Source organism: Berghia stephanieae, chromosome 6 (assembly GCF_034508935.2).
Source record: "Berghia stephanieae isolate SIO BIC M18660-M18661 chromosome 6, UCSD_Bste_1.3, whole genome shotgun sequence".
Taxonomy (NCBI): Eukaryota; Metazoa; Mollusca; class Gastropoda; order Nudibranchia; family Aeolidiidae; genus Berghia; species Berghia stephanieae.
Genome location: NC_088365.1, coordinates 24,308,668 through 24,335,758, shown reverse-complemented (window position 1 = coordinate 24,335,758; position 27,091 = coordinate 24,308,668). Strand labels below are relative to the sequence as shown.

At 36.0% G+C, this 27,091-nt stretch overlaps 2 protein-coding genes across 9 annotated transcripts in view; one reads left to right on the top strand and one right to left on the bottom strand.

The window, feature by feature from the left end:
- Positions 1-671: 671 nt before the first annotated feature.
- On the bottom strand, positions 672-19,121 carry LOC144974721 (kelch domain-containing protein 10-like). Its single transcript, XM_078917895.1, has 11 exons — positions 19,056-19,121; positions 10,797-10,903; positions 9,135-9,283; positions 8,509-8,593; positions 7,419-7,702; positions 6,224-6,375; positions 4,981-5,065; positions 4,487-4,553; positions 2,961-3,008; positions 2,359-2,516; positions 672-1,887 (listed from the first exon to the last, which is right to left on the bottom strand). The coding sequence occupies exons 2-11, from the start codon at positions 10,861-10,863 to the stop codon at positions 1,681-1,683; spliced, it is 1,302 nt and encodes a 433-aa protein (XP_078774021.1). The 5' UTR covers positions 10,864-10,903; positions 19,056-19,121; the 3' UTR covers positions 672-1,680.
- The window catches only part of LOC144974722 (cyclin-H-like), a 24,742-nt gene continuing 12,411 nt past the window's right edge, over positions 14,761-27,091 (top strand). The window contains exons 1-4 of one of the 8 annotated variants that reach the window (XM_078917896.1): positions 19,432-19,652; positions 20,488-20,590; positions 21,236-21,395; positions 24,230-24,352. In XM_078917896.1, coding sequence (XP_078774022.1) covers positions 21,279-21,395; positions 24,230-24,352 — 240 coding nt within the window. In that variant the 5' untranslated portion in view covers positions 19,432-19,652; positions 20,488-20,590; positions 21,236-21,278. Of the gene's footprint in view, positions 14,898-15,004; positions 15,024-19,409; positions 19,704-20,487; positions 20,591-21,235; positions 21,396-24,229; positions 24,353-27,091 lie in introns of those variants that run through there. The other 7 variants (XM_078917901.1, XM_078917904.1, XM_078917897.1 and 4 more) reach the window with 7 other exon arrangements.

Below are 27,091 nucleotides of genomic sequence, written 5' to 3'. Positions count from 1 at the left end.
CGTCAAAGCTTTTACTTTTTAAATAAAAATCAACAGCATTCCACATTGTTCTCTCTCTCTCTCTGCCTTTCACTCACTATCTCTCTCTCTCTCTCTCTCTGCCTTTCACACACACTCTCTCTCTCTCACTCCAAACAAATGACCAAGGAGTGCAAATGGAATGAAAATAAGGCAGTGCAGACAAAGATATTCAATCAAGCAGCAAATATAATACGCAACAAACCATAACATTTATAATATCGGCAATCACATTTTTTTCATTATAATAAAAATAACAACTTAATGATTTCCTTACATGTTGGTTTTGGTTAAAATCTGTTATAAAATCTTACAAACAGCAGATCTATGATAAAATAAAGTCCCATAATTCTAATTGTCTTCCTAGTTAAATAGATGCAGAGTGCAACAACTAATGTTAACCTTTTAAAGGATGGCCATGCTCAATTTTTCCAAACTCAGACATAAGGGGCATAACTCTGATCTATTAACGGAACTGTTTTACAGTAGCAAAGATATCTTTTGAATTAACCAAAATACAGACATGATATAAATGCTATATTTTATTTTATCTACTTCTTCTTCTTCCTTGTTAGACTGTAACTTTATCATTTTGAAGATTTCATTTACATTTAGAACCTGTGACAACGGAGTGAAGCGCTATATAAATGCCATTTATTATTTCTTTTTTTTTTTCTTTCACTGGAGATGTGAGCCTATATTCTACTGCCTCAAAGTTGACTGTATAAAAGAGCACTTCCACGTGATATGGGAGAGCACTCAACAAATACAATGTAGTATTATTTGTGTCTAGTGTATGACTCGCTTCCTCAAAGGATAGATAAAAATTCATAAGTAAATAGAGTGTATCTCTGTTTTCCCAGCATAAACCAGATATTAACAAATGCTTTCAATCTTTGGGTAGGACATTATGCCAATGTAAAATAATTATTGTGTAATGTCCTATAGATGTCCTAACTTATTGCTGTAGCATGGATGAAAAGGCTACCCCCCTCTTACCCCCCCCCCCCCCCCAAAAAAAAAAAAAGAAAGGCAGAGATGAACCAAGTTTGTTTGTATTGTGTATGTGGAGAGTTCTACCAATTGAGCTATTACATCCTTTTCTTCTTATAATGTTATGACATAATTAAAGTACAGTGGGGATCGCCTAAATGCTTGCCAGCTTAGTACCTGTTTAGCCTGAATGCCCACTACTTTGGCGAAACGGAATAATTTTTCTTTAAAATATAACTCTATATGTCTGATTTTCTTGTTATATATAATCAAATGTGTATTCATCTTGCTCTTGATCAACGTCATCTATATACTGGTTCTACTTAAATGGTTTTATTTCTGCTTCCTAACCACCGACAATTAAGAGATCACAACTGTTTTATATTTATTGTGACTGTGCCTTTCAAACAAGAGCAAGTGAACTAAACTCAAATTATACTAGGATTTTGGCCCCAACGACCCTTTCCTCCCCCCCCCCCCTCTAAAATTCAAACAACTTTTTAATCATTAATTCAACTATTAAATCTGGCCTACATTGAATAAATGATGAACAAAAGACACACACCATTTTCATATCCCAGTATAAGGCCTTTTCCATTCAATCGTCTGCCGAAGAATATACAAAAACAAAATAACTTACATGAAACACACTAGAAGAAAATATTAATATCATAATCTCTCCATGAACTGTGAAGGCACTTCAAGCTGTGACATGCGTTCTTTGGTACAATTATCACCCACACTTTCACACAACACGTCCCAGGCCAGCTCCAGCAAAGACGACACGCCTACACGCACACTCCACAGCTGACGTGTTCTCACTGTGCCAGTTGTATTTGTCATCACACCACCAAATATATACATCAGTCCTTTGTTCTGTGGATGTAGGAATAAGCATTTCCTATTGCCCATTTTATATAATGGATCATAAAACTTTAATGAAACAAAATAAAACAAAACAAAAAAAAAGAAAAAAAGAAATTAAAAAAACAACAACAAACAAACAAAAAAAAACCCCACAAAAAAATACAGAAAAAAAATAAAAACCTCACAAAAACCACTTCATTTTGCCATCTTTAAGAAAAAAAGAATGTATGCAGCTAATCATTGCATCATAAAACCATAATGAAACAAAATCAAACAAATAAACCAAAAAAAAGAAAAAAGCCACGACAAGGAGGGAAAAATTGAAAAACAATAACAAAAAAAAACAAACAATGACCCCCCCCCTTCTTTCCCTTCTCTAACATTAAGATCATTCTGCTACCTTAAGGAGGAAGAATGTATGCAACTACACATTACACGCAGTCTTTGTCCTCCTTAAGTCAGCATATCATTGTCGCATACCTTGCATATATCAGCCGAATGGAAGTAGACCGGCTGGGGAAGGGTGGCGGATAACTTGATCCATTCCAAAGTGGACAAAGAAAATTTCCAGATGTCGTCCAAAAGCGAACAAAGATTTAACCTGGAGTGACCTGATATACCACCGGCCAGGAAAACATCTACGGATAAAAAATTGGAAAAAGATGAACATAAAAAATAATCTATCATATTGTCTAATTCAATTCCACAAACCAGATAACTCAGGGTAAAAACTTGGTCTTAATAAATCTTTATTGAATTATTTGTTAATGCTCCATGTGCAGTTCTGAACGCCATCAAGACTCATAAAATGAGAGCTTAACCTGGTTTATGTGGGATGAGGAATACCGCTTAAATTAAAATGCCATGTGCTTTATTGTGGAACAAGATGCACATGTCTTCGATTAACTTGGCCTGGTTATGGGATAGAGATATATCATCATCATCGTCATTCTTCTTCTTCTATTATTAATATTATTATTATTATTATTATTATCATTATTATAATTAATATAATTATTATTATTTTTATAATGCATATTTTTATTTAGTAATTAAGAACTAATCAACGTTTGCGTACTCACCATTATTTAACTGGCAACAACTGTGACATTTCCGATTTTTTGGATAACCTGAAAAATAAAAAGCATTTTTTAAATTGTTATATCTCCATGCAGCTGTCATGTCTCCTCCCACAGGACCCTACATGTTTCCATTGCTATAATACAGTAGTCACTGTTTAACAACCCGTTATTGAGCAGAGTGGAATATTATTGGATGAAGACAGCTAGAAAAAAAAATGGGAAGGGGGGGAGGGGGTAAAAAGAGGAGGTTGGAAGTAACCTAAAAATAAAAAAATTAAGTGCCGGGTTGCCCATTCGTGGGGCAAAAATTTACTGAACTTTTACACAAACACATAGACTGACCCCTTTCTGAGTGCTGAACTCCAGTAAAAAGACATTATGTACTTACTTTTTTTTAATGTTTAGCAGGTGATTGGAAAATATACTGAGGGTTTATATATAACATCCTGAATTCCGTAAATATACAGATAATTGGTAACCTTGTTAAGTGGCAGTACAGTAATAGGAGGTGGAACTGGAGATGGATCGGTCTTACATTAAGAAGACCAGGGAGCAATGTTACCCACCAGTCCCTTGATTGGAACCCCTCCCAAGGGACACGATAGGTGGGGCATCCAAAACAGACATGGGGAGTTCACCGTCAGACACACTGAAAAAAGCAGGCCGCACCAGGGAGGCTACTTAGAAGATGGCCAAGGACAAAAATAGATGGCGGACGCTCGTAGAGGCCCTATGTTCCACAAGGAGTGAAGAGGATTACGTGGAAATCAAATCACAGTAATATTTACACCAAACTAAGTGGCTGTTGATTAACTCTCTCCTTACCAGCCATTTTCAGGATTCACACCCAACTAACACAAAAATATATTTTTTATCTCAAACACAACAGCAGTAAAGTTCTTGTGATACATAATTTATTTGATAAAACATGCTCTACATCACTGTTCATTTTCTTTAAATTTGATGATGTACAAAAGAAATTTGAATAAGAGAAATGTTGGTTGTATCGTAATGAATGTGACGATTTTCCTATAGTTGGTAAGGAGAAGCTAAACACAGTATGATGCATTTCAGCATTTTTGATTGACCATTACCATATAAATTTTGTTTTCCTGCCATCTCCTGAATTTAATGGCTAAAAACCAGCAGTGCAAGAAATTCCAACCAACTTTTAACCCTGCTTGCTGAAATGGACACTTACTTTTAGAAAACAGATAAAAACTGAGCTTTTCTATCCGGTATATAATTTGGACTCTTGGTTTGTATTTTATTTTAATATTTATATTATTTTATTATTGTATTTATGTGGTTTTTAACATGTCATGATATATATTTGTGTATGATACATGATGTCTTGGTGTAAAGCGCCAGTGAGCAATGTTAATTGGAACTAGGCGCTATATAAATTCATTATATTATAATTATTATAAACAAATGGTGAAAGTGAATTCTAGTCCAAAAGCGATGAGTGTTGAAATCGTTTGTAATACATGAAATCTGAGTTGCTGTATCTCTTAGTCACTCACCGTGCACTCCATCGGGTACTGATTTAATAGACTGCCAACATTTGTCGATGATATCAAAAGTGTGCACCTGGTGATAGAGAAATATTACCCTCGATATAACAAAAAACAAGTGGACCCCCACCCCCAAATTCTCCTTTAAAAAAAAAACATGTATAAAAGCATGTTGATGATAATAATAAAAATAATAATAATAATAATAATAATAATAATAATAATAATAATAATAATAACAATAATAATAATAATAATAATAATAATAATAATAATAATAATAATAATAATAATAATAATAATAATAATAACAACAAAAATAAAAATAAAATAATAACAACAATAATAATACCAATAATATATATATTTGTATTGTGCTCTCCATAAAAAAGAATCTCAAGCACTTAAAGAAGTGCTGTCATGGTGTATAAGAATGTTGCACTAGTTACACTATAAAATTGTGAAAAAAACAAACAACATAATGATTGCCAATGTAGCCTTACCATGACTAGAGAAAATGAGTCACTGTCCGTACCCCCACCAAAGACATACAATTTCTTTCCATCAAAAGCAGTCTCATGCCTGTATCTGGAACACACCATTAACGAGAATATCAATTAACAAAAGTGCGAGAGAGAGGTGATTTTGAAAAAAAAACATGGTTAGCATGACCTATCTTTGAACTAAAAAACAAAACAAAAACAACTTGAGTTTATATATATAGCGCAACATCCACTACACATGCTCAAAGTGCTTAAGGGTCCCTGATCAACAGCAACACCCAACATGTAAAACAAGTACGCCAGTTAGGCGATATTACATTTTTTCCCCAACAAAGACAACGCTGTTAATGGCCAGGTACTCATTTTACACCTGAGTACAGTGAGAGAATGTGAGTAAAGAGGACTCAACTATGCGCTGAGAGAGCTTGAACCCAGGACCTTCTGATCTGAAAGTGAGTGTCATACCACAAGACTAAATAGCCACACTAACTGGTGGTGAGTGTTCAGATCCCATGCCTATGACTGTCAAATAATGGGATTGTAGTTGGTCTCTGTTGGCCTCTGTTGGAATCTGTTCTACTGGCCAATGGCCGCACAGTGCAGCTGGTCTTGAAAGGCAAAAATAGTGATGTAATCCAATCCTACTTTCTACAAAAGTACTATAAATTGAACCAATGGCATCATTTCTTTCATCAGAACATTCAATTGGCCCTAGAGGGGTATTTTAATTGAGATTTTGTGCAGAATTCGAATGTCGCGTAGTCTTAGCTTGTCATTCTCATGCTGCCTCAATCAGGTGTCAGCCATTTTGTAACGGAAATGCGAATATTACCTCAGCGCTGAAAGAGTTAAGTAAATGTAAATATTCATTTTTCTGTGCTAGTCCATTTGTACTTGTGTGTTTATGTGGTCTCGTAGTATGACACTAACCTTCGGACCAGAAGATCAAGGGTCTGAGTCCCGCTCTAAGCGACACATAGTTGAGTCCTTGGAATAGGCTCTTTACTCACTGTACTCAGGGTGTAAAACAAGTACCTGGCCATTAACAGTATTGTCATTGTCGAAAAAAAAATTGTAATGTTGCATAAGAGGTGTCATGTCTTGTTTTACATGTTAAGTGTTGCTGTTGGATAGGGACCCCTTTTAAAGGGGCTTTGAAAACCTTTCGTGGATATTGTGCTATATAAATGCCAACGTTTTTATTTATTTTTTTATTTTTTTTCTGGATATGATTCCTACTGACCTTCCAACAGGCTGGTTGGGATCACCGTCCCAGCTTAGCTTTGTCCACTTGCCAATCGGTTGCTTCAGCTCCAGATGGAAAACGTCTGTATTGTAAATGTAGCCAGATGTGCCACCCACGATGTAAATATCTGGATATTTCAGTGTCATGGTCTGAAAGGTTGAATAGAAGAAAAGATTTTTAAGTAAAGCTAATTGAACTAAAAATATAATCTTAAATTAACATTAAATTAAAAAAAACAAACAGGATAAGTGACTTAACACCGCTCCTCTAAAAAATTAGTGGGGGGGGGGGGGGCAAAGTGGCTAAGTACTGTGACATGGAAGGTACTGGGTTTGAGCACCGCTTCAGATACCTTTGTTTATTTTCCTTGAGCAAGATTATCAACCCTCAATTTGCTCATTTTTTACAGCATGGATGATACCTGTTGATATCTAGCAGTTATTTGATGGATTATCTATATTCCTTCATTTAATGCCTACATGCAGAAGGGGGTAATTTTTAACTTTATTTTACTCAAACTTGAGCTTGAGCTTTTATATAGCGCAATATCCACTAAACATGCTCAAAGCGCTTTACAAAGGGTCCCTGACCAACAGCAATAAGCAACATGTAGAATGAGACATAACACCTGTTAGGCGATGTTACTATTTTTTTTCTTCGACAGAGACAACGCTGTTAACGGCCAGGTACTCATTTTACACCTGAGTACGGTGAGAGAATGTGAGTAAAGAGCCTTTTCCAAGGACTCAACTATGCGCCGAGTGAGGCTCGAACCCAGGACCTTCCGATCCGAATGCGAGTGTCATACCACTAGACCACATAGCTGCACAAAAAAATAAAAAAATTGTACTGGTATATCCTGATGTGCTGGAATAATTACCAATGACTGCTCTTTCTTTTTTAGACATTAAAAAGTGGTATCAACCCACAATGTAGGATTCTCAGTCTCATTTCTACAAATTGTAATTTTAAAATGATTTAAAACTGATGCAGCGAAATTGAATTTGGTCACATGTCTATTTCTTACAACAAAAAAAAAAAAAAAAAAAAAAGAAAGTTTTCTGCTAAAATTTGGGTAACAAAATTTGAATCTAAGGGGAAATTTTTTTTTTTAAATAGTCGATTTTGGCTTTGAAAAAAAAATCTGAATAAATTGATTTAATCTGCATTGGTGGCAGATCTGGACACTGACATGGCCATATCTTTCCTGCGGGATGTCCCCCTCAACAGGTATCAAATTCCAACGACTTCGTGATGGATGGATTGCTTCCACTTCTCTCCCCACATCTGCCTCGTCGTTGTCGTCTCTATTGATGTTATTCCCACCGTTGTCTTCATACAAATTTGTTGGCGTTGGTTTAATCAGAGGATGGGGACCTAGAGACAAGTTGTAACGATAGACGCTGTTTGAAGGCGTGACTCCGAAAGGAACGGACGTCCCTCCGAATAAGAATAACCACCTTCCGACACAGCAAACTGTAAATGACAAACAAAGGGGGAAAATATAAGACAATAAGTAAGTAAATTGTGGCATTTATGAGGCAGGTAAATTACTTTACTGGGATATTGACAGATCAGTTGGTGGAGTATTAACGTCACAACCAAAGAGACTGGCATTGAACCCACATGGAGAAGACGGTTCTTTTCTGACTTTTCCGTCCAACTAGAGGGTCCCTTACGACTCTAAAAGACAATTCTTTTTTAAGTCCATGAAAAAAGGCTCAATTAAGAAAAATAAAAGAATTTATCACGGGTTTGCATTAAAGGAAATTGCTTTAAGGCAAAGCGAGTTTGACAATTACAAATGCACAACATATGCTGCAGTTGATTATAAATACAAAATGAAACTTTTCTCCTTTTTACCTCTACACCCTTTGCTGTTAGGACACGATAAATCACTTCTAATATTATTATCTTATTGTGTAAATTGTTGAGTCTTGTTTGTAAAAGTTCTGATTAAATCTTTTTCCACCTTTTTTATGAGTCCCGATAGCTCAGTTGGTAGAGCACTCGCTTCACAAGCAAAAAAATTGAAATCGATCCCGGGTGCAGAAGGGGTTATTTTTCTGACCCCTCCCCATCCACTGGGCGGTTGTTGGGTAGCAGGGTCTGTTAGACCTGGTGGAAAGTACTTTGTGATAGACTAGTGTCCTATCCAAAGGGTTGCAAAGCATTTGGGTATTGTCCATTTCTTGCTGTAGATATCTGAAAAAATTCCAGCTCCCTGGGCCTTATGGCTCCGAAGGACTACTATAATAATAAATAAATAATTCTCCTTTTACCTGTGTGGGATGCAATGGTTGCAGGAACACTGAAATAGTCATCGACAAGTTGCCATTCATGCGTACTCAAGTTAAACTTCCACAACTTTTGGAGAAATGAAAATTTAAAAAATTGTAAAAACAAAAAATGGCTATGACATTAAAAAAAAAAAAAAAAAATATTATTTTGAATCAACTGGTCTATGATATTTAAAACCAGTGATTATTTACCTATATTACCTGGCATTTATATGGTGCCATACTCTGAAAACGGTCTACTTCAGAAATCTGGCATGTAATGCAATGACAAGACTCAAGGAATAATGGTAAAGCCAAATATAATGAAAAAAAAAAAGAAGATATTTATCATCACTAATCATAAACAAATACATAGAGTATTTGTATGTTAAAAATTTTTTTTTATTATGAAATATATTAGGAATAACTTACAACGCTATAAATGGAGACAGTGTGAGAAAAATATAAATATCTCCATTTGTGTAAATTATGACAACACTGGAATATGTCATCATAATCATAATGGTGGAAATCTACAATAATCTACCTACCTTGGTATGTTCAAATCATGAAACATAAAACTATTGTGATTACAAATCAAAATCAAACCACGGAAATCTAATTTTTACCTCTTTGAGAAGTGGAAATCCCCTATTTCCAGTTGGTTCCAGGGAATTCCCCAAGAGAGGGTTAAAACCACCAATGGAATAGACGAAATTGTCTGTCACGACTATGCGGTGACCACTCCGCCCTCTAGGGCAACACTTGCATGAACATTCTGTCACAGATTCAAAGGGATTTTCAAATTAAGTTTGGGTTAACAAAAATACATCCTGCATCAAATTGGAATGAATGATTCATTTAAAAAAAAGAGGGAATGCATTTAGATGATAATTTTACATGGTAGAGTAAAAATAAAAATAAAATAAAATTCTCTTTATTCATCCCATAGGGGAAATTTGTCTCAAGATTCTATTCCAAGGGAAGACTGGAATAACCCAGGCATCAGCCGCAGTGCAGCGCCGCAAAATGAGCTAGGGCGAGGTGACTTGCTCAAGGACACACAGCGCAGCAGTAGGTGATCGAACTCTGTACCTTTTGGGTACAAAGCAAAGACTGTACCGCTGAGCCACACTAACAAATTTGGAAACAGAAAGGTGTGCATGAAACAGTGCCAGGCAAAACAGAAAAATACAAGAAAAAAAAAAATCCCCAAAATTAATAATTTCATGTGCATTTCAGGCATGAATCTCCTTTGCTTAGTGAGTTGAGGTCCTTTGAAATTTGATGGATTATTTTGAATAACCCTGTATATATGACAAGCTTGTGGAGAGCTTCTCCCCATATTTGCTACAGTGAATGACATATTAGTCGGATGGTGAAAAGGTTTGAACTGAGATACTGCCAAGTTTAGTTCGAAGGTCAATTTTGATCAAAAATGAGTTCTTGTCATAAATGATTAAATCAACCCTTTTTCTACATCTTCGGGAAATATCAAAGCTTAATTTCACTTCTAAAATTTTTTACAGCTAGTGAAGTTGAAAAAGTATAAAATTTGAGAAAAGTTGCTGGATGACTTTCCCTTTCCCATACATCTGGCCATAACTTCAAATAAAGATTAAAATGCTCTGGGGAATATATTCTTTCAGAAAATGAAAAAAAAATAAAATGCAAATCCAAAATTTTCACCTTCCGACTGATTATGTCATGCACCGTCACGTTTACTGAAAGTGGCAACCAACTATGCTTCCGTAATAAAGTGACAAATTAGGCATTGTATTTTTCTTTCTGCTTTGTCTGGCATTGGCAATGTTTCATACACACTTATTCAGACCTTTACGCAATAGATAAGCTTTAACCATCTCCTTACCAACCATAGGAAAATTGTCACATTCGTTACGATATAACCGACAATTTTCTCATTCTATTTCTCTTGTACATCAGAAATTTTGAAGAAATGCTTTGATTACAGAAATAAATACTATACTGTGTTGTAGAGCTCATTTTGTTGAACAACGTTCTGTACAGAATGTATTTGTTACTTTTTTATTTGATTAGGAAAAGTCTATTTTTGTGTCGGGGTGGGTGTGAATTTTCGGGGAAATTAAAAAATAGCTGGTATGGAGAGAGTTAAACTCAACGTGTTAATATAGCATGTTTTATTTTGAGCAAAACCACAATCTAAAAAAACAATGAATAAATGAAGATTTAGAGTGAATTATATGATTTTATTCCATTTTTTAAAGAAAAGGCACAGCAGCTCATGTAAATTGATTGAAATTTATTCTTACCATGATCAGGTCTGAAGTACGCTGGATCTTTGGCGTGAAACTTGCACCTCACTCTTTTGACACTCATTCTGTTGCTTGGACTAGATCACAGTAGAACACTCCTGGATCTGTGAGTAAAAGTAGATTTTAAAAGGTATCTTTCAAAGAAAGTATTGGACTGGAACCCTCAGGGCAAAAGATCAAGGGGAAGGCAAGCTGATATATAAAGAAGTGACAAGACATGGAACAAGATAAAAAAGTTAGCTCAGGATAGAGAGGGATGGAAACTGTTTGTCTGTGGCCTATACCCTGACCCAGGGTGAAAAAGGCAATGATGATGACGATGATCGTTCACGATGGATATCACACTAAATGTAATTCTAATCTTGAGCTTTGAGCTTTTATATAGCGCAATATCCACTTAATGTGCTCAAAGCGCTTTACAAAGGGTCCCAGACCAACAGCAACATGTAACATGAAGAACGAGACATTGACGCCTGTAAGGCGATGTTACAAATTTTTTCCAACAGAGACAATTCTGTTCAGCCAGGTACTCATTTTACACCTGAGTATGGTGAGAGAATGTGCGTAAAGAGCCTTTTCCAAGGACTCGTGTAAGCATAGAGTGAGGCTCGAACCCAGGACCTTCCGATATGAAAGCGAGTGTCATACCACAAGACCACATAGCCATCAACTATGGTGCCTGCATATTGTCATTAATTCCATAATTGTCTGGGGTGAGAAAACTTTTATTTCTCACAAACATGTCTTAAAAGTCCTACAAAACCATTAGGCCCATGGAGCTGGGTTTCTATAGCATGAAATTTACAATATAAATTTCCTGGTATCCTGTAGATAGGACGCTTGTCAATCAAACTACTTTCTGCTATGTCTAACAGACCCAGCTACCCAATAACTGGGTGGACAAGGCAGAGAGGAAGGTCAGAAAAATATCTCTACTTCACCTGGAATCATTCTCAGTCTCTTCGTGTGTGAAGTGGGTGCTCTATCAACTGAGCTACTGGACCCCCACAGACGTATCTAGTGAATACGAATAGTTCGGTAACCCCTGGATTTGTTATCGTCATCAAGAAATCATTTGCCAGAGTTTTTAAAATTGGAAGTGATTCGGCTACTAAAATTTTTAATACTATATGTTTCATTGTCTTCTTTTTTTTAATATGTTCACACAATATGTGTTTGCATTCCTGCTCTGTTTTGTTTGTTTGTTTTTAAGGGTTTTACGGCGCTTGCAACACATTTAGGTTATATCAGCGCCAGTAAAAAGGAAGAAAATGGGATGGTAAAAAGTTCTAGAATTATAATTAAAGCACTCAAGAGAAAGTAAGACAAAGGGGAACTGGGAACAAATGGGGATCAGATGTAAATTCCAAGAGCATACCACCAATGTACTTAGTTTGAGATCACCTATCAGTCTTATCCGGACACAAGCACAAAATCCAACAAAGAGGAACACACTCAAATACTTACATTATACATTTAAAATAACACATACAATAATACATAACAGAGAGATGATTTACAAGGAAAAAAATATCATCTCCCAAAACAATAACTATGCATTTGACTGTTTCCCTCCCAGCCAGGACTCCGACTAGGGCCAGGGAAAAACCAAGTAATTTCATTCCAAGACATAGATAGAAAGCATGTTGGAAAACAGATATAAGGGGATAGAAGACACAGTATGTACCTCCCTGCCCGCTATGGGAGGTCAGGATCCCCACCCAGCATTCCTGCTCTCAGAAAACATGTTTGATTTACTGATTGGTAACATTTCAAAAATGATAAGAATATGAAGCTGACGCGACTCGGATCTTTGTTATTGTTTTTTTTTTTTTTTTTGCCATCCACCTTTATGAGTAATTCTAAATTAACTGTATTATCCAGACTATAAAAGTTCATGGTTACATAGAGTTTTGTTTGTTAGTCCATTACACTTTCAGATGGCAATGTTGTGAGCTTCTGAGCCAAGCTCATACTATCTCTAGAAGAAATGAATCTGATGTCAATCGCTTCTTTGTTACTGTTTTTTAGACCACCAATTGGGTGATTAGTTCTCACTAAATTGTATCAATCAGATTATAAACGTTTAAGGTTACACGTAATTTTGTGTGTTGGTAGGCACGTTTCATCTACTGGGCAGATATTGTCATTATTGTACTTAAATACATAGCATCGATTTCATTTCAGTTGTGTCTTTTCAATAATATCATTCATCTAGTTTGTTTTGATTATTTTCTCCAGGTGTTTGGGTTGTTTGTATCTGGTGGGCAGATAATGTGAGTATTGTATTTAAACGCATCACATTAATTTTATTTCAGTCGTATCTTTTCAACAGTATCCTTAATTAATTGTCTTGTTTGTTTTGATTGTTTTCTCTATGAGTTTGGGTTGTTTGTATTGTGTGAGTTGGTGTCATAGTAATGTCAGGAGATCGTTTCAGCATTAGATATTGTTGGGGTGGTGAGTAGAATTCTTTATGGACCCTATCATTCATAGCTTGTACATGCGAAGAAGCCAGGTTGAAGACCCTCCCCCCCACACACACATTTTGTGAGTATTTGTCACAATATTTTGATACACTGATGAGGGAATGGCATCGCGACACCTGACGACACCATGCACTTTTTTTTTTGTCCCAATCGCCTGTGTTAAAAATTTGAGTGGTGCTCAGGTTTTGTGGGGCTGATTGATTTGGGTGACAAGATATTTACTTGAAATGGCGATGACTCGTATTGATTATTACTAGAATTCTTTGTCTTTGTGGTGGTTGAGGGGTGAATACTCTTCAACAGTCGTAACATCACTTCCTTCCTAATGACGCATGAAAAGTTCTAGCCAGCATGAAAAATAAAAAGTAATTATTTTCTTTGTTTAGAACCAAGATGGCCGCCGTTGCCGGGCAGCGTGACATCAGACTATTGAATCGTATTGCTCTCTTAGAGGTAAATTGTTGATGATTTTTGGAATAATTTGGGATTTTGTTTACGCCTACCAACTCCCTGGAAAGGCAATGTGATGGGTGTTGGTAAAAATGTGTCATGACCATAATAATAATAATAATAATAATAATAATAATAATAATAATAATAATAATAATAATATGTCTTTATTGTCCCCAAAATAGTAACATCGTAGTCATCGTCACCACCATTGTCATCATCATTATCCTCATCATCAAAACAACCTTCCTAATATTTCTGTTGCCCTATAACACCATCACCATCCTCATCATACTCCATATTATTTTTTTTTCTGTAACAAGCTATAAGAGGGAAAGCTTGTGCTTTGATATCCCTAATCAGAAAGACAAAGGTCGTGTTCTCAGATTGTGCTCTCTCTCTCTCTCTCTCTCTCTCTCTCTCTGTGTGTGTGTGTTTCTTTCACGCTTATATTCAGAAATTGTTATACATATTATATACATAACATGCAATGTTACAGTAAAGTTGCAAACATTGAGATAATGAGATTTGCACAAATCCCCCCCCCCCCCCGCCCTCTCTCTCTCTCTCTCTCTCTCTCTCTCTCTCTCTCTCTCTCTCTCTCCATAGCCACCCAAATAACATGCTAAGTAGCTAAAACAATCAGCCCCACAGTTTGTGAGCTTTTTTAAAACTATATATTGACACAGTAATGAGAGGCGTTGCATTGCAAACATTTGACGACACCATAATATGTTATATAATATTTCGATGATCTGTGTTAAAATTGTGAGTAACGCTGACATACTGATGGCTTGCATTGGAGTTGGCCATGATCATGATTAAAAGTGTAAAACAAATGTGTTACAATGTAGTATGTGATCCAATGTGTAGTGCTGTAATACATTGTCATTGGCACAGATGTGTTACAATGTCGTAAGTGGTCCAATGAGTAGAGCTGTAATACATTGTCATTGGCAGTAGACACAAATAGATTTGTTGACAATGACATGCTGAGTTGACTTCAATATTTTTAATTAATATATTTATTGAAAATGTTAAAATTTAGTTTAAACATATGAACATTTTATCACTCGAAATGTGTGATAGAATCAACAACTGAAGTATACACAAGTGCTCCAGAATATCACACATGCACTACACACATACGATCAAAGGGGTAAGAGACAAAAAAGACTTTCCTTCAGAAAAGTAACTAACCAATTTTCTCAGCCTATGTCTGCATCATATAATTTTCACTGTGATATTTCCAATCCAGGTTATACATTGAGGACAACATATTTGAGTAGGTTATGGTTCTGTATCACAATCACACTTACTTACTGATGGATACTTATGGATTGTTTCCAGCACAGGTCCTTCTAGGTCCTCTTCGCCAGACTCTATTTCTTCATTGTCTTGGTGGTTTAAGTTTCTTCCAGTTTTACAATCGCAAAGCGCATATTTATAATAGTACAAAACAGACATTTCGCCAAATGACAAAATCTCAGAACAAGGGAAGTAATCCATATTTAGGCTATTTTAAAAAAAATTTTAACCTTTGAATTTGAATGTAATTAATCATTTTTACATTAATTGTATCTTATATTTTTTAGATATAATTTGAAACATTTACTAATAGGTATGTCTTTTACTTTTAAAGCATCTCTTGCGGATGTTATCTATATTAATGGTTTTTCAATTCTTCCTCATGGAAGTGTCTTAACTGTCAAAAATATTGCACATTGAAATGATGGAGTATATACCAACTTCCAATTATTTCAATTTTGAATCTATATAATACTTATGTACCATAAATCTATACTTGATATTAGAATGTATATTATTGTTTGATAAATATCTATGTAGTATATAAATATAACCCATAACATTTGATGTATAATCACGGGTCTTCCCTGAGTGGTGCCTGTATATGGAAGTCCTTCCTCTTGTTCTCAAATGTAACTTAACCCCTAGCCCTAGGTCCTTGGCCTTTGTGATTGTCTTTTTGTTTTTAAATAGGAAGCCTCTATTTTCACCGTACGGTGAAAATAGTCTGTCATGCTATTTTCACCGTACGGTGATAATAGCCTGACCGGGTGTAGGAGGCTATTTTCACCGTACGGTAATATCTTGGTGAACGATTTTCACCGTACGATGATGATAATGTGGGAGACTTTTTTCACCGTACGAGTAATATCTATGTGGACGATTTTCACCGTACGGTGATAATAGTGTGGTAGTGGTAGACTTCTCACCGTCCCGTAATAATTTGATGGACGATTTTCAGCGTACGGTGATAATAGTGTGGGAGACTTATCACCGTATGGTAATATTTTGGTGGACGATTTTTACCGTACAGTGATAATAGTGCAGGAGACTTTTTTCACCGTATGGTGATAATGGTGTGGAAAGCTATATTCAGTGCACAGTGATAATAGTACGAGAGACTACATATGTGACCCTTCGCCTCAAAACAGTATTAAGTCGGGTTGGTTAAGATGTTGAAAATTGAATTTATAGCCAGAAATATCAGACTGGTGTTGAGTTTATACGATTTATTGAGGAGAATGGATACTATATTTTGGGATTTTAATTCCAACAGTTTATATTTTTGACCAGTTTAACATTTAATTCGGCTTTTAAGCATCTGGTTCGTTCCAACATAATACCGTTTTGAGACGATGGGTCACATACATTCATTATAATGGTGTGGAAAGCTATATTCATCGTACGGTGATAATAATGTGGGAGACGATTTTCATCTTACGGTGAAAATAGCCTGACACACTATTTTCACTGTACGGTGATAATGGTGTGGAAGGCTATATTCGGTGTACAGTGATAATAGTGTGGGAGACTATATTCACTATAACGGTGTGGCAGGCTATATTCACTGTACGGTGTTAATAGTGTGGGAGACTATCTTCACCGTACGGTAATATCTTGGTGGACGATTTTCACCGTACGGTGATAATGGTGTGGAAGGCTATATTCAGTGTACGGTGATAATAGTGCGGGAGACTACATATATTCATTATAATGGTGTGGAAAGCTATATTCATCGTACGGTGATAATAGTAATAGTGTGGGAGACGATTTTCATCTTGCGGTGAAAATCGCCTGACACACTATTTTCACTGTATGATAATAATGGTGTGGAAGGCTATATTATTCACTGTATGGTGATAATAGTGGGGCCGACTATTTTCAGTGTACAGTAATATCTTGGTGACAATAGTGCGGGAGACTATTTTCACCGTACGGTCATATCTTGGTGATAATAGTGTGGGAGACTATTTTCACCGTACGGTAATATCTTGGTGGACGATTTTCACCATATGGTGATATATGTGGGAGACTTTTTTCACCATCCCGTAATATGTTGGTGGACGATTTTCACAGTACGGTGATAATAGTGTGGGAGACTTTTTTCACCATCCTGTAATAATTTGGTGGACGATTATCAGCGTACGGTGATAATAGTGTGGGAGACTTTTTTCACCGTACGGTAATATTTTGGTAGACGATTTTTACGGTACGGTGATAATAGTCAAATAGTGTAGGAGGCTTTTTTCACCGTACGGTAATATCTTGGACGATTTTCACCATACGGTGAAAATAGCCTGACACACTATTTTCAGCGTACGGTGATAATGGTGTGGAAGGCTATATTCAGTGTACGGTCATAATAGTGTTGGAGACGATTTTCATCTTACGGTGAAAATAGCCAGACACACTATTTACCGTATGGTGATAATGGTGTGGAAGGCTATATTCAGTGTACGGTGATAATAGTATGGGAGATATATTCACTATAATGGTGTGGCAAGCTATATTCACTGTAAGGTGATAATAGCGTGGGAGACTTATTTTTACCGTACGGTAATATCTTGGTGGACGATTTTCACCGTACGGTGAAAATAGCCTAACATTTTCACCGTACGGTGATAATGGTATCTTGGTAGTTAACAAACTTCGCGGTGTTTGTCTGCGTTGAACCCATGACCTCAAGAAGTCGGGGGTAGCGGCTCAAGATAGACATAGAGATTGAAATCACAATTTCTTGAGTTGTGAATAACTCATACTCATACAGTAGAGCCACACCCTCCCCGGCCAGGTGTTGTTGTTGTACCAGAAATGTCGCGGTTTCGAGACCCCATCGCCGCCACGAAATTGGAAAGCTTCATCGGTAACTGTAACCAATTCTGAATCCGCCATCCCGCCTGTTTATAGCTTTGGGAGGCCTTCCGAAAGCTCATCATGCCGAATATTCGCTCCTAAAAAAAATACAGCCTAGTACCTTTAACTACCCCTAATAGGAAAAAAACAAAACAAAAACAACCCTAGGACTGCTTTACACTGCCTTTCAATACCTCACAAATCAAAATGGCGGCCGAGAATCAAAACAATGGTCAAATTAGGAAATTTTTAACTTTCACAAATCTATCACGGTTTGTTATATATGATGGCAAATTGAATAAATAAACGTCTGACAAAAGGTCCAAAGTGAAAATACAAATTGAAAGAAATGCTATAACGAGGAGCTTTCGGGAGGCCTCCCTTGTTCTCGGCAAACCTTTTCTTTTTTTAAAAATTGCACGCAGGAAGAAATGATTCTAATGGTCTGGATGCAGAGGCACATACGTCACAGTTAGTATCCTGGCTTCTGATTGGCTAATACATACGGTGAAAATAGTGTGTCAGGCTATTATCACCGTACGGTGAAAATAGCCTAAAACACTATTTTCACCGTAGTCAGTCCGTTTTAAATAACAGAGGACATGTAATTAGGAGGGAGCCTGTATATTATTCATATAATTGAATTTACTGACGGAATTGACCGCTCACCTCGATCCCTCAACGTAGCAACAATTCTATACATATCTAAGTCTATAACTATAGTAAACATTACAGTGCTTCACTGACTCACAATTACAAGACATTCATCTGCAAATAAATAATCTTCTTACCTAACTTACTAACTTACTTCTACTTCTAAGCTTTGACTTTGTTCGCCAAGCTAATCCAATATGCGAATTGGAAATATTTTTATTAAATAGAGTCTGCTTAATGATAATAATGAATATGTATCCATAAGTAATATAGATACGAGCATGAATATGGTGAGTAGCAAAGTGTCAGATGAAGGAAAATGGGGGAGGCTTGCTCATTGATGAGGCTGGGGCAGAGACGGGGGACGTTTGATTTTGATACCAACTTTAAAAGTTCAGTTTCATTGATGGTGTTTTAAAGCCTTATAACAAATTAATCGGCAAATCGAATGCAATATGAGGCTGAAAAAGAATACATCGAGTCATTTCTACTTCCATCTCACCTTTTCTACGATCTACTGCTGCGACTCCATCGATAAAATGTTCCCAAGATGTAACTAATGTTTATTATTGACTTTTTAAATGATTTATCGATTAGTAATTATGCATGGTTCTGAGGATTATTTGGATAGACAAATTCATTAAAAAACGGGAAAAAAACTTTCTTGACGAAAAAAAGGATTTATGTTGTTTTCCAGAATTTGTTTCAACTTTCTAACCATTCAAAAAATACATCGACATTTTTGTTTTTTATTGCAATATCAACCACTGAGGGTGTTTCAGAATTAATGGTTCACGTATGAAATAAATAATCTGTGGATTGCAAGAAGAAGTGTAGTAAATTGCTAGGAAAAAGTAAACATAAAAAGTACGAAAGATGGAATCCTACTTTCGTTTTTAACCGAACATATTCACATTCGACTGAGGCATTCTAGAGTTCTAGAAATATTACATGATTATTTTGTCAATTCTTCCCACGTTATTCAAAACCTCTCTGTTGTGTCCGTGTAATGAATTTGGTTTTTTTGGTACTTTACGAGGGCAATCTCATCTTCCCCGCTCCCCCTCTATTTTTGCTCCTCCTTCCTTGGCCTTGCTAGGCACTTTGATAACTCCAGTCCAGTGGCCGCCGATAGGCTCACTGTAAGAAGGTGAAACTCGTTTTTTAGAACTTTATTTTTGACCCTTTACTGTTTTGGTCACCATGGCGTTATTTGTGAACCTATGTGACTAATTTTGATATCATTATAAAGGGCACAAAACAAGCTTTCTAACGGTGTATTTCATTCTTAATTCCTGATTGTATTTCTCAGAAAGCTTATGTAATAAAAATTTATAAATTTCGAATTATAAGAACTTTTTAAATTATGGATACATTTTAATTATACTTCATACATCGATAGACAATTAATTGAAGAATATCTCTGCCAAATTTCATCAAAATTGATACACTCGCTCATTATTTTATTTTTTCCGCCATCAACCCCACTTTTTAGGACAAAAACCTCATATTTTTCCCCCTTTTCATTTATCCTTAATTTTTTTCATACTTTCCATCCATAAAAATGATTTATATGAAAATAAAGCTTATTTTCTGACCATTAAAATGATACCTAACACTTGCCAATTATTTTTTAATTGAAACAAAATTACTGAAAACAATAAGTGGGCCATGTTGACTGTAAAACTCAAAATTTCCCAATCGCCGCGAGATGCTGGTTTTGAGGTAGCAGTGAGATCACAGATTCTCTCTGTAAAATTGACAAAAAATTTCAATAGAAAAATATAAATAACTCTGGAACCGTAGGTCTTAGAGAAACAAATAAGGTATCAAATTTTATGATTTTTCAAGTCCCATCCCCCTGACTGAGTCAAATCAAGATATTTTGAGTTTGAAAATTTTATCAAAGTGCCTAGCCTTGCTTACTAGAGTAGATACTTGAACTTGCTTGATTATTTTTAACTTCTACTTCTCAATACACACACTCACACTCTTCTGTCTAACCCGCCCCTTCCCCGCAATCCAGTCACAAAAACAGTACGTGCACATCAAGTTTATCTCACTTAGCAGTGTTTTACTTATACCTTCTCTCTCTCTCTCTCTCTCTCTCTCTCTCTCTCTCTCTCTCTCTCTCTCTCTCTCTCTCTCTCTCTCTCTGGTCTGTGTCTCACCTCTCGTCAATACTCTAAATCCATCTCTCTCTCTCTCTAGTTTGAATAATGGAGCTTATTCCAAAAAGAAATTAGATATATATGTGCGTGCAAGAAGCTACGGAAATTGGGATAAATTCTGGGATTGCTTTTATTTTTATGGGATAACCTTTTTATTTTCAAAGCTTAAAAGCCTGAAATGAAATCATACTAAACTAAACTGCCATGAACATAATAGTATAGTAGTCTAGAGTGTCCAGCGAATTAGGTTTTCAGTGCCTTTGCTGATCTAGAGTATGGATAATTCTTTGCAGTTATCTCAATTTGATTGGGGGCTCAACTAATCTGAATCTGTAGTTTAGACAGAGGCTGTCAAATTGCCTCTTGAAGGCATTGAGGTCTGAGATTGGAAAGTTGTTCCATTGATCAATTACTCACTGGCTAAAGAAATGTTGTCTGAGTGATGTGTTACATCTGTCTTTGTTCAATTTATATCTGTTTTACAATGACTGCTACATATTTTTATTTTCAGATTTATTCTTGTTCGATGGTGACCTTTGCCAATTTGAAAGATAATGTTTGCTAACAGTAGCCAGGCTAAACATTGGCTATTTAGTGGAGAAACAGAACTTGCACGGCTCCGTGCAGAAGCAAACCACAGATATGTTGTAAAACACAGAGGAAATATGACAGTAAGATGTTTCTGTGACGAGCCTTATTATTATTATTATTATTATTATTATTATTATTATTCTTATTCTTATTATTATTATTATTATTGTTATTATTATTATTATAATCATCATAAGGCTGTAAACTGAGTGCATTCAATTTCCACTCCGGTCCGTCTTGTCCTCCATTTGACCTTTCCTCTCAGCCAGTCTCTTGTTTTATCATAGCAAAGGGAGTGCAACTCGTTCGTTTTAGTTGCTGAACCGTACAGGAATTGAATGCGAATGTTTTATCTCGGAATTAAAAATTCTTTCACTTTCCTACCAACAAAGTGAAATAATACAGTTTCTTTTTTGTTGTTTTTAGAACACCTTTGGATGATCAATTCTCACTGAATAGATGTTTGAATAGTAATAGTAGTGTCGTATGGTCTTCACACCTCCAAGTGTGACTCATTCAGCCATTTGATGTAGTCGTCATCAGCTTTGTGGATAGCAGGATAGCCGCCCTCTATGGATGTTGATGGACAGTGAAGTACCACATGGTCGATGTCCTGATTTGGAGCGTTACAGGCATGGCATGTTGGTGTTGTTATATAGCCCCATTTGTGGAGATTAGATGCTGTTCTACCGTGTTTAGATCGTAGTCTGTTACAGGAGACCACTGTTTTCTGTTTAGTGTGTAGAAACCTGGGAGTGGTGTTGCTGTAGGGTCTTCGATTAGATCACTGTTTTTCTCCCATTCAGTTTTCCAGCTATCAGAGAGGTCGAAATGTTCTTTTTTGGATTTGTGGAACGGTTTGCAAAATTTTAGGCATGATGTTGTGGGGGCTGATTGGGTGATTATTCTGAGTGGAGTATTTGATGTTGTTTTCTCCAGTCGGTGATATTGTTTTTGTGTCGCCTCTTCTCTTCGGAGATGGGGAGGGGCAATTGCGCTCATTATTGGTAACCACAAGGTGGGAGTTGATTTCAATGTGCCAGAAATTGTTCTCATGGTGTTATTCAGAGTGGAGTCTACTATTTTGGTGTGAGTGGACCTTGCCCAAACAGGGGCACAGTATTCTGCTACACTGTAACAGAGTGCTATAGAGGATGTTCTGAGGACTGATGTGGAGGCACCCCAGGAAGTTCCAGCAAGTTTTCTAACGATACCGTTCCTTTTCTGGAGTTTATGTGCAGTATTTTCTAGGTGTTGCCCTCGCTCAATTTGCAGCACTCCACTGCGACTGACACCTGTGTTATTCCAGTCTTCCCTTGGATAGACCCTAGAGTCAAATTTCCCCTATGGGATGAATAAAGGGAATTTTAATTTTAATTTTTATTTAGTAATACAGAACATTCTTTTATTTGTTTGCCTAAAATTTTATTTTCCATTGTTTGCTACATTTGAAATCACATGTGTGTAGTCATGATAGTAGATGAAAGAGAATATTACCAAATCTTATAACTTCATATTCACACTCATATCTCGAAAAAAGGAAAAATGAATTCATGACAAATGAGTCCTGCTCCACAATAATCCACAAAACCATTTTATACCATTTTAATCGTGCCTCGTCAAAAGTGAATCAACCATTGCATCATTACCTTTGCTCTCATCAATCATTTGTTGCTCAACAAGACAAAACTTATTACCATATTTAAAGGGAATGGGTAAGAGTGATAGAAGACACAACAACAATGACCTCCCCATCCACCATGAGATGTCAAAAGATCCAACCCAAATACAACTTGAATTAATTATTTTGTTGTTTTTTAGTTTAAAAAAAAAAAGAATATACCATTTTAAAGTGCCAAAAATTTATATCATGTAAATCTGATCATTTAAGCTTTAGGCCTGGGGCAACTCATCATCATGTTGACAAAAACTATAAATAGATGACCTTCATAACCGTGCATAACGATTTAAATTCATTTTGGTCTACATGAACAGAAGAGAACAGAACTGCCTACCACCACGAAAAATAAGTAAAAATACATATTTTTTGCATCACTTGCGGAACTACAAAAAGGCAGTTTTGATTCATTACAGTGTTTTAAAAATAAAGGTTGGTGTCAGAAAGCATCTATCCGTGATTTTGAAGCCATATTTAATACTGCTAAGGGTGAATTTATCAAATTTATTATACCAGAGCTGCCTCCTTGAAATCTCAAAAATTCGTATTTTCTAAGAGAAAAATAGAAAAATTAACTTTAAATAGCTTTAGAAATAAACAATTTGCCCTCAGCATGATACAAAAACGGTTCAAAGTTCTGAACATAGGTTCTAAGAAACTAAGCTTTCCTTGAGACTCAATACCATTGTTATCTAACAGACTATTTTGCTCATTTGAAGACATGGAAGATTACGCTCTTGTTCCTTTCAATGGGTTATTCATGTTTTTGATTATAAGGAAAGAAATAAATGCTTAAATTGTTAGCCAAGGCTCTGAAATTATTCCTTTTAACTGGCATGCATTCAGAAAATTTATAGAAAAAATTCTGTCACAGATGGATTATTCCAATTCAGCTGCTGTTCAATAAAGTGGCATTCTATGCACCTTATTATTATTATTTTTATCATCATTATCATTATCATCATCATCATCATCATTATCATTATTATTTTTATTATTATTATTATTATTATTATTATTATTATTATTATTATTATTATCATCATCATCATCATAATCATTATTATTATGATTATATTGTTATATTATTGATTGAATATTTTAACCATTTTTTTCCCCAAGATTGAAATTTAGTTACAGTATAATTTCCATTTTTTTAGCAGAATATCCACTTAAAGCACTCAAAGCGCTTTACAAACACAAATCCTGTGAACTTTTATAACTTTTATTTGACAGGATGAAGAAGTTGGTTCCTACTTTTTGACGCCATCTGAAGAGAGAATCCTTGGACGACAGTATGAAGTTGTTCTCAGGAAATTCTGTGCTGAATTTCAACCTCCCATGCCGAAATGTGTCATTGTGAGTGATGGTCTCTAATTCTTTCAGACCTGATGGCTTGAAAAATTGTTTAATTTGTAGTTTTTAGAGGGTAAAATTATTAATCAGTATAATCAGACTTGCCTAGTACTACGAAAAATTAGTAGAAAAACAAATTTTTGGCTCCATTTACAGAACAGCATTTGCCTCTTTGACTCAAAATTTCTCAAGGAAAGTTTAGTTTCTTACAACCTATGTTCAGAACTTTGAACTGTTTTTGGATCATGCTGAGGGCAAATTGTTTATTTTTAAAGCTATTTAAAGTTAATTTTTCTATTTTTCTCTTGGAAAATAGAATTTTTGAGATTTCAAGTAGGCAGCTCTGGTATAATAAATTTGATAAATTTATCCTCAGCAGTATTAAATATTGCTTCAAAATCCCGGATAGATGCTTTCTGATGCCAAACTTTATTTTTATCATATTGTACTGAATCAAAACTGCCTTTTTAAGTTAAATTGTAGATTGGGCAAGTTGTAGTGTTTGTTGCAACCCAATCTAAAATATGGCCTTTGTTATGGGTGGGAGTTAAAACGATCTGTAAAAGATTATGGTTGGCTAAAAGATTCCTCATTCGCTTTGAATATGGGTCAGCTGAATCAAAATGTAGATTAAAATCACCTAGAATTATAAGACGATCAGTAAAAGAAATATATAATTCTATAAGGTCTTCCATATCTCCCATAAAGCCTGCATGTGTTATTTTATTAACTTTTGATGGTGCATGGTATAAACATAAAAACACAATGTTAAAAGCTGTGATCTTTCTGAATTCGAAAGATTTGAAGGTGTTGATATTTTCCGATTTTATTTTAATAGAATTATTATAAATTGCACAAATACTGCCGCCACGTACTGAGGTCCTTGGATGTGACAGGATGTTAAAATTGACAGGTGTTAATTCACGTAAGATTGCTTCATCTCCGATCTCTTCTAGCCACGTTTCAGTAAAAAACACGATGTCACTATTAGAGTCACAAATTAAATCGGCTAGGGCTATTGGTCAGTACTGACTCCCAGGCGCTAGCACATGCGGGTCAGTACTGACGAACAGACGCCAGTGCCTGGAGGTCAGTACTGACCAATAACCTGGTGTCTATTGGTCAGTATTGAACAACAGGTGCCACCGCCCACAGACAACCTCTCTTCGGTCTGTGCCACTGCCCCACCATTGATCAGCACTGACGAACATCGGACCTGTTCGTCAGTGCAAAGACCTCTTCACACTTATTCGTCACTTCCTAAAGTATACCATTAAAAAAACAAAACAATTAAAATCCCAGGCTCTCAGGCCAACTTATCCGATGGCACACAGTAACACTTGGTCACTTAGATAAGTTTGATTTCTAACGCGTTAGATGTCGTTGGGGCAACGATATGACTCGTTACAGTATTTCAAGCCACCATAAGATTCTTTTTTATTTTATGTTGTCCATTCTATTTCTTTGGGTTTTTGTTGTTGTTGTTTTTTTGTTGTTTTTTTTTTTGTTTTTTGTTTTTATTGTTTTTTCCCCCGTATATTTTCGTTATAGCTTAATTTAAAGAAAAATAGAGGAAAATGTGTTATATAATATTTCCTGTTACGATTCTTTTATAATACTTTGTCCATTCTATTGATGAGGATTTTTTAAATTTTTTTTTTTTTGTCATGCAAAATAATAACAATAATAATAATAATAATAATAATAATAATAATAATAATAATAATAATAATAATAATAATAATAATAATAATGATAATGATAATAAATAACGGAAAGGAGGAGAAACTTGATAACGAATAGATTATTCTATTTTTGGGCAGCGTGGCTCAGCGGAACGGTCTTTGCTTCGTACCCGAAAGGTACCGAGTTCGATCAAACCGCCGCCGCTGCCCTGTGTGACCTCGAGCTAGTCACCTCGCCCTAGCTCGACTTGGGGAGCTGAACTGCGGCTGATGCCTAGGTTATTCCAGCCTTCCCTTGGTATAGACCCTAGATACAAATTTTCCATGAATAAAGGGAATTCTATTTTATTTATTTATTATTATTATAAGAATATACTGAAAATAACTGAACTTGTGAACGCAGTTTTAAAGTACGGCTTCTTAAATCGTAACACCGACTATAAGACGTGGGTGGGAGATAAAAGACATATTAGTGGTGGTGGTAGTAGTAGTAGTAGTAGTAGTAGTAGTAGTAGTAGTAGTAGTAGTAGTAGTAGTAGTAGCAGTAGCAGTAGTGGTAGTAATAGTGGCAGTAGTAGTTGTAGTGGTAGTAGTGGTAGTAGTAGTAGTAGTTAGTAGTAGAAAGCTGTAGTGAAACTGGAGGGGGCGAGGTGAAAAAGTCACGACGGAGGTGGGCGGGGGGGGGGGGGGGGGGGGGGGGGGGGGGGGGGGGGGGGGGGGAGGGGGGCTGTTGGATGAGCGAAAGGTCGAATCTTCGCGAAGGAAATACGAACGGTCGGATGGCGATGTGATAGTAAAGTGGAATATAGATAGAATGCGCTTGGCCAAGGAGTTCACAACATTGCCATCCGGAAGTATAACGGACCAACACACGAACTCTGTGTAACCATGAACTTTTATAGTCTGGTTAATACAGTTTAGTGAGAACAACTCACAGACGCGGATGGCAAAAGCAATAACAAAGGCATGAGTGACGTCATCTGCATACTATCTATAGATAGATAGAAAAGAGGGGAGAGAAGGAAAAAAAAAGGGGGGGGGGGCGGACCGGTAGAGA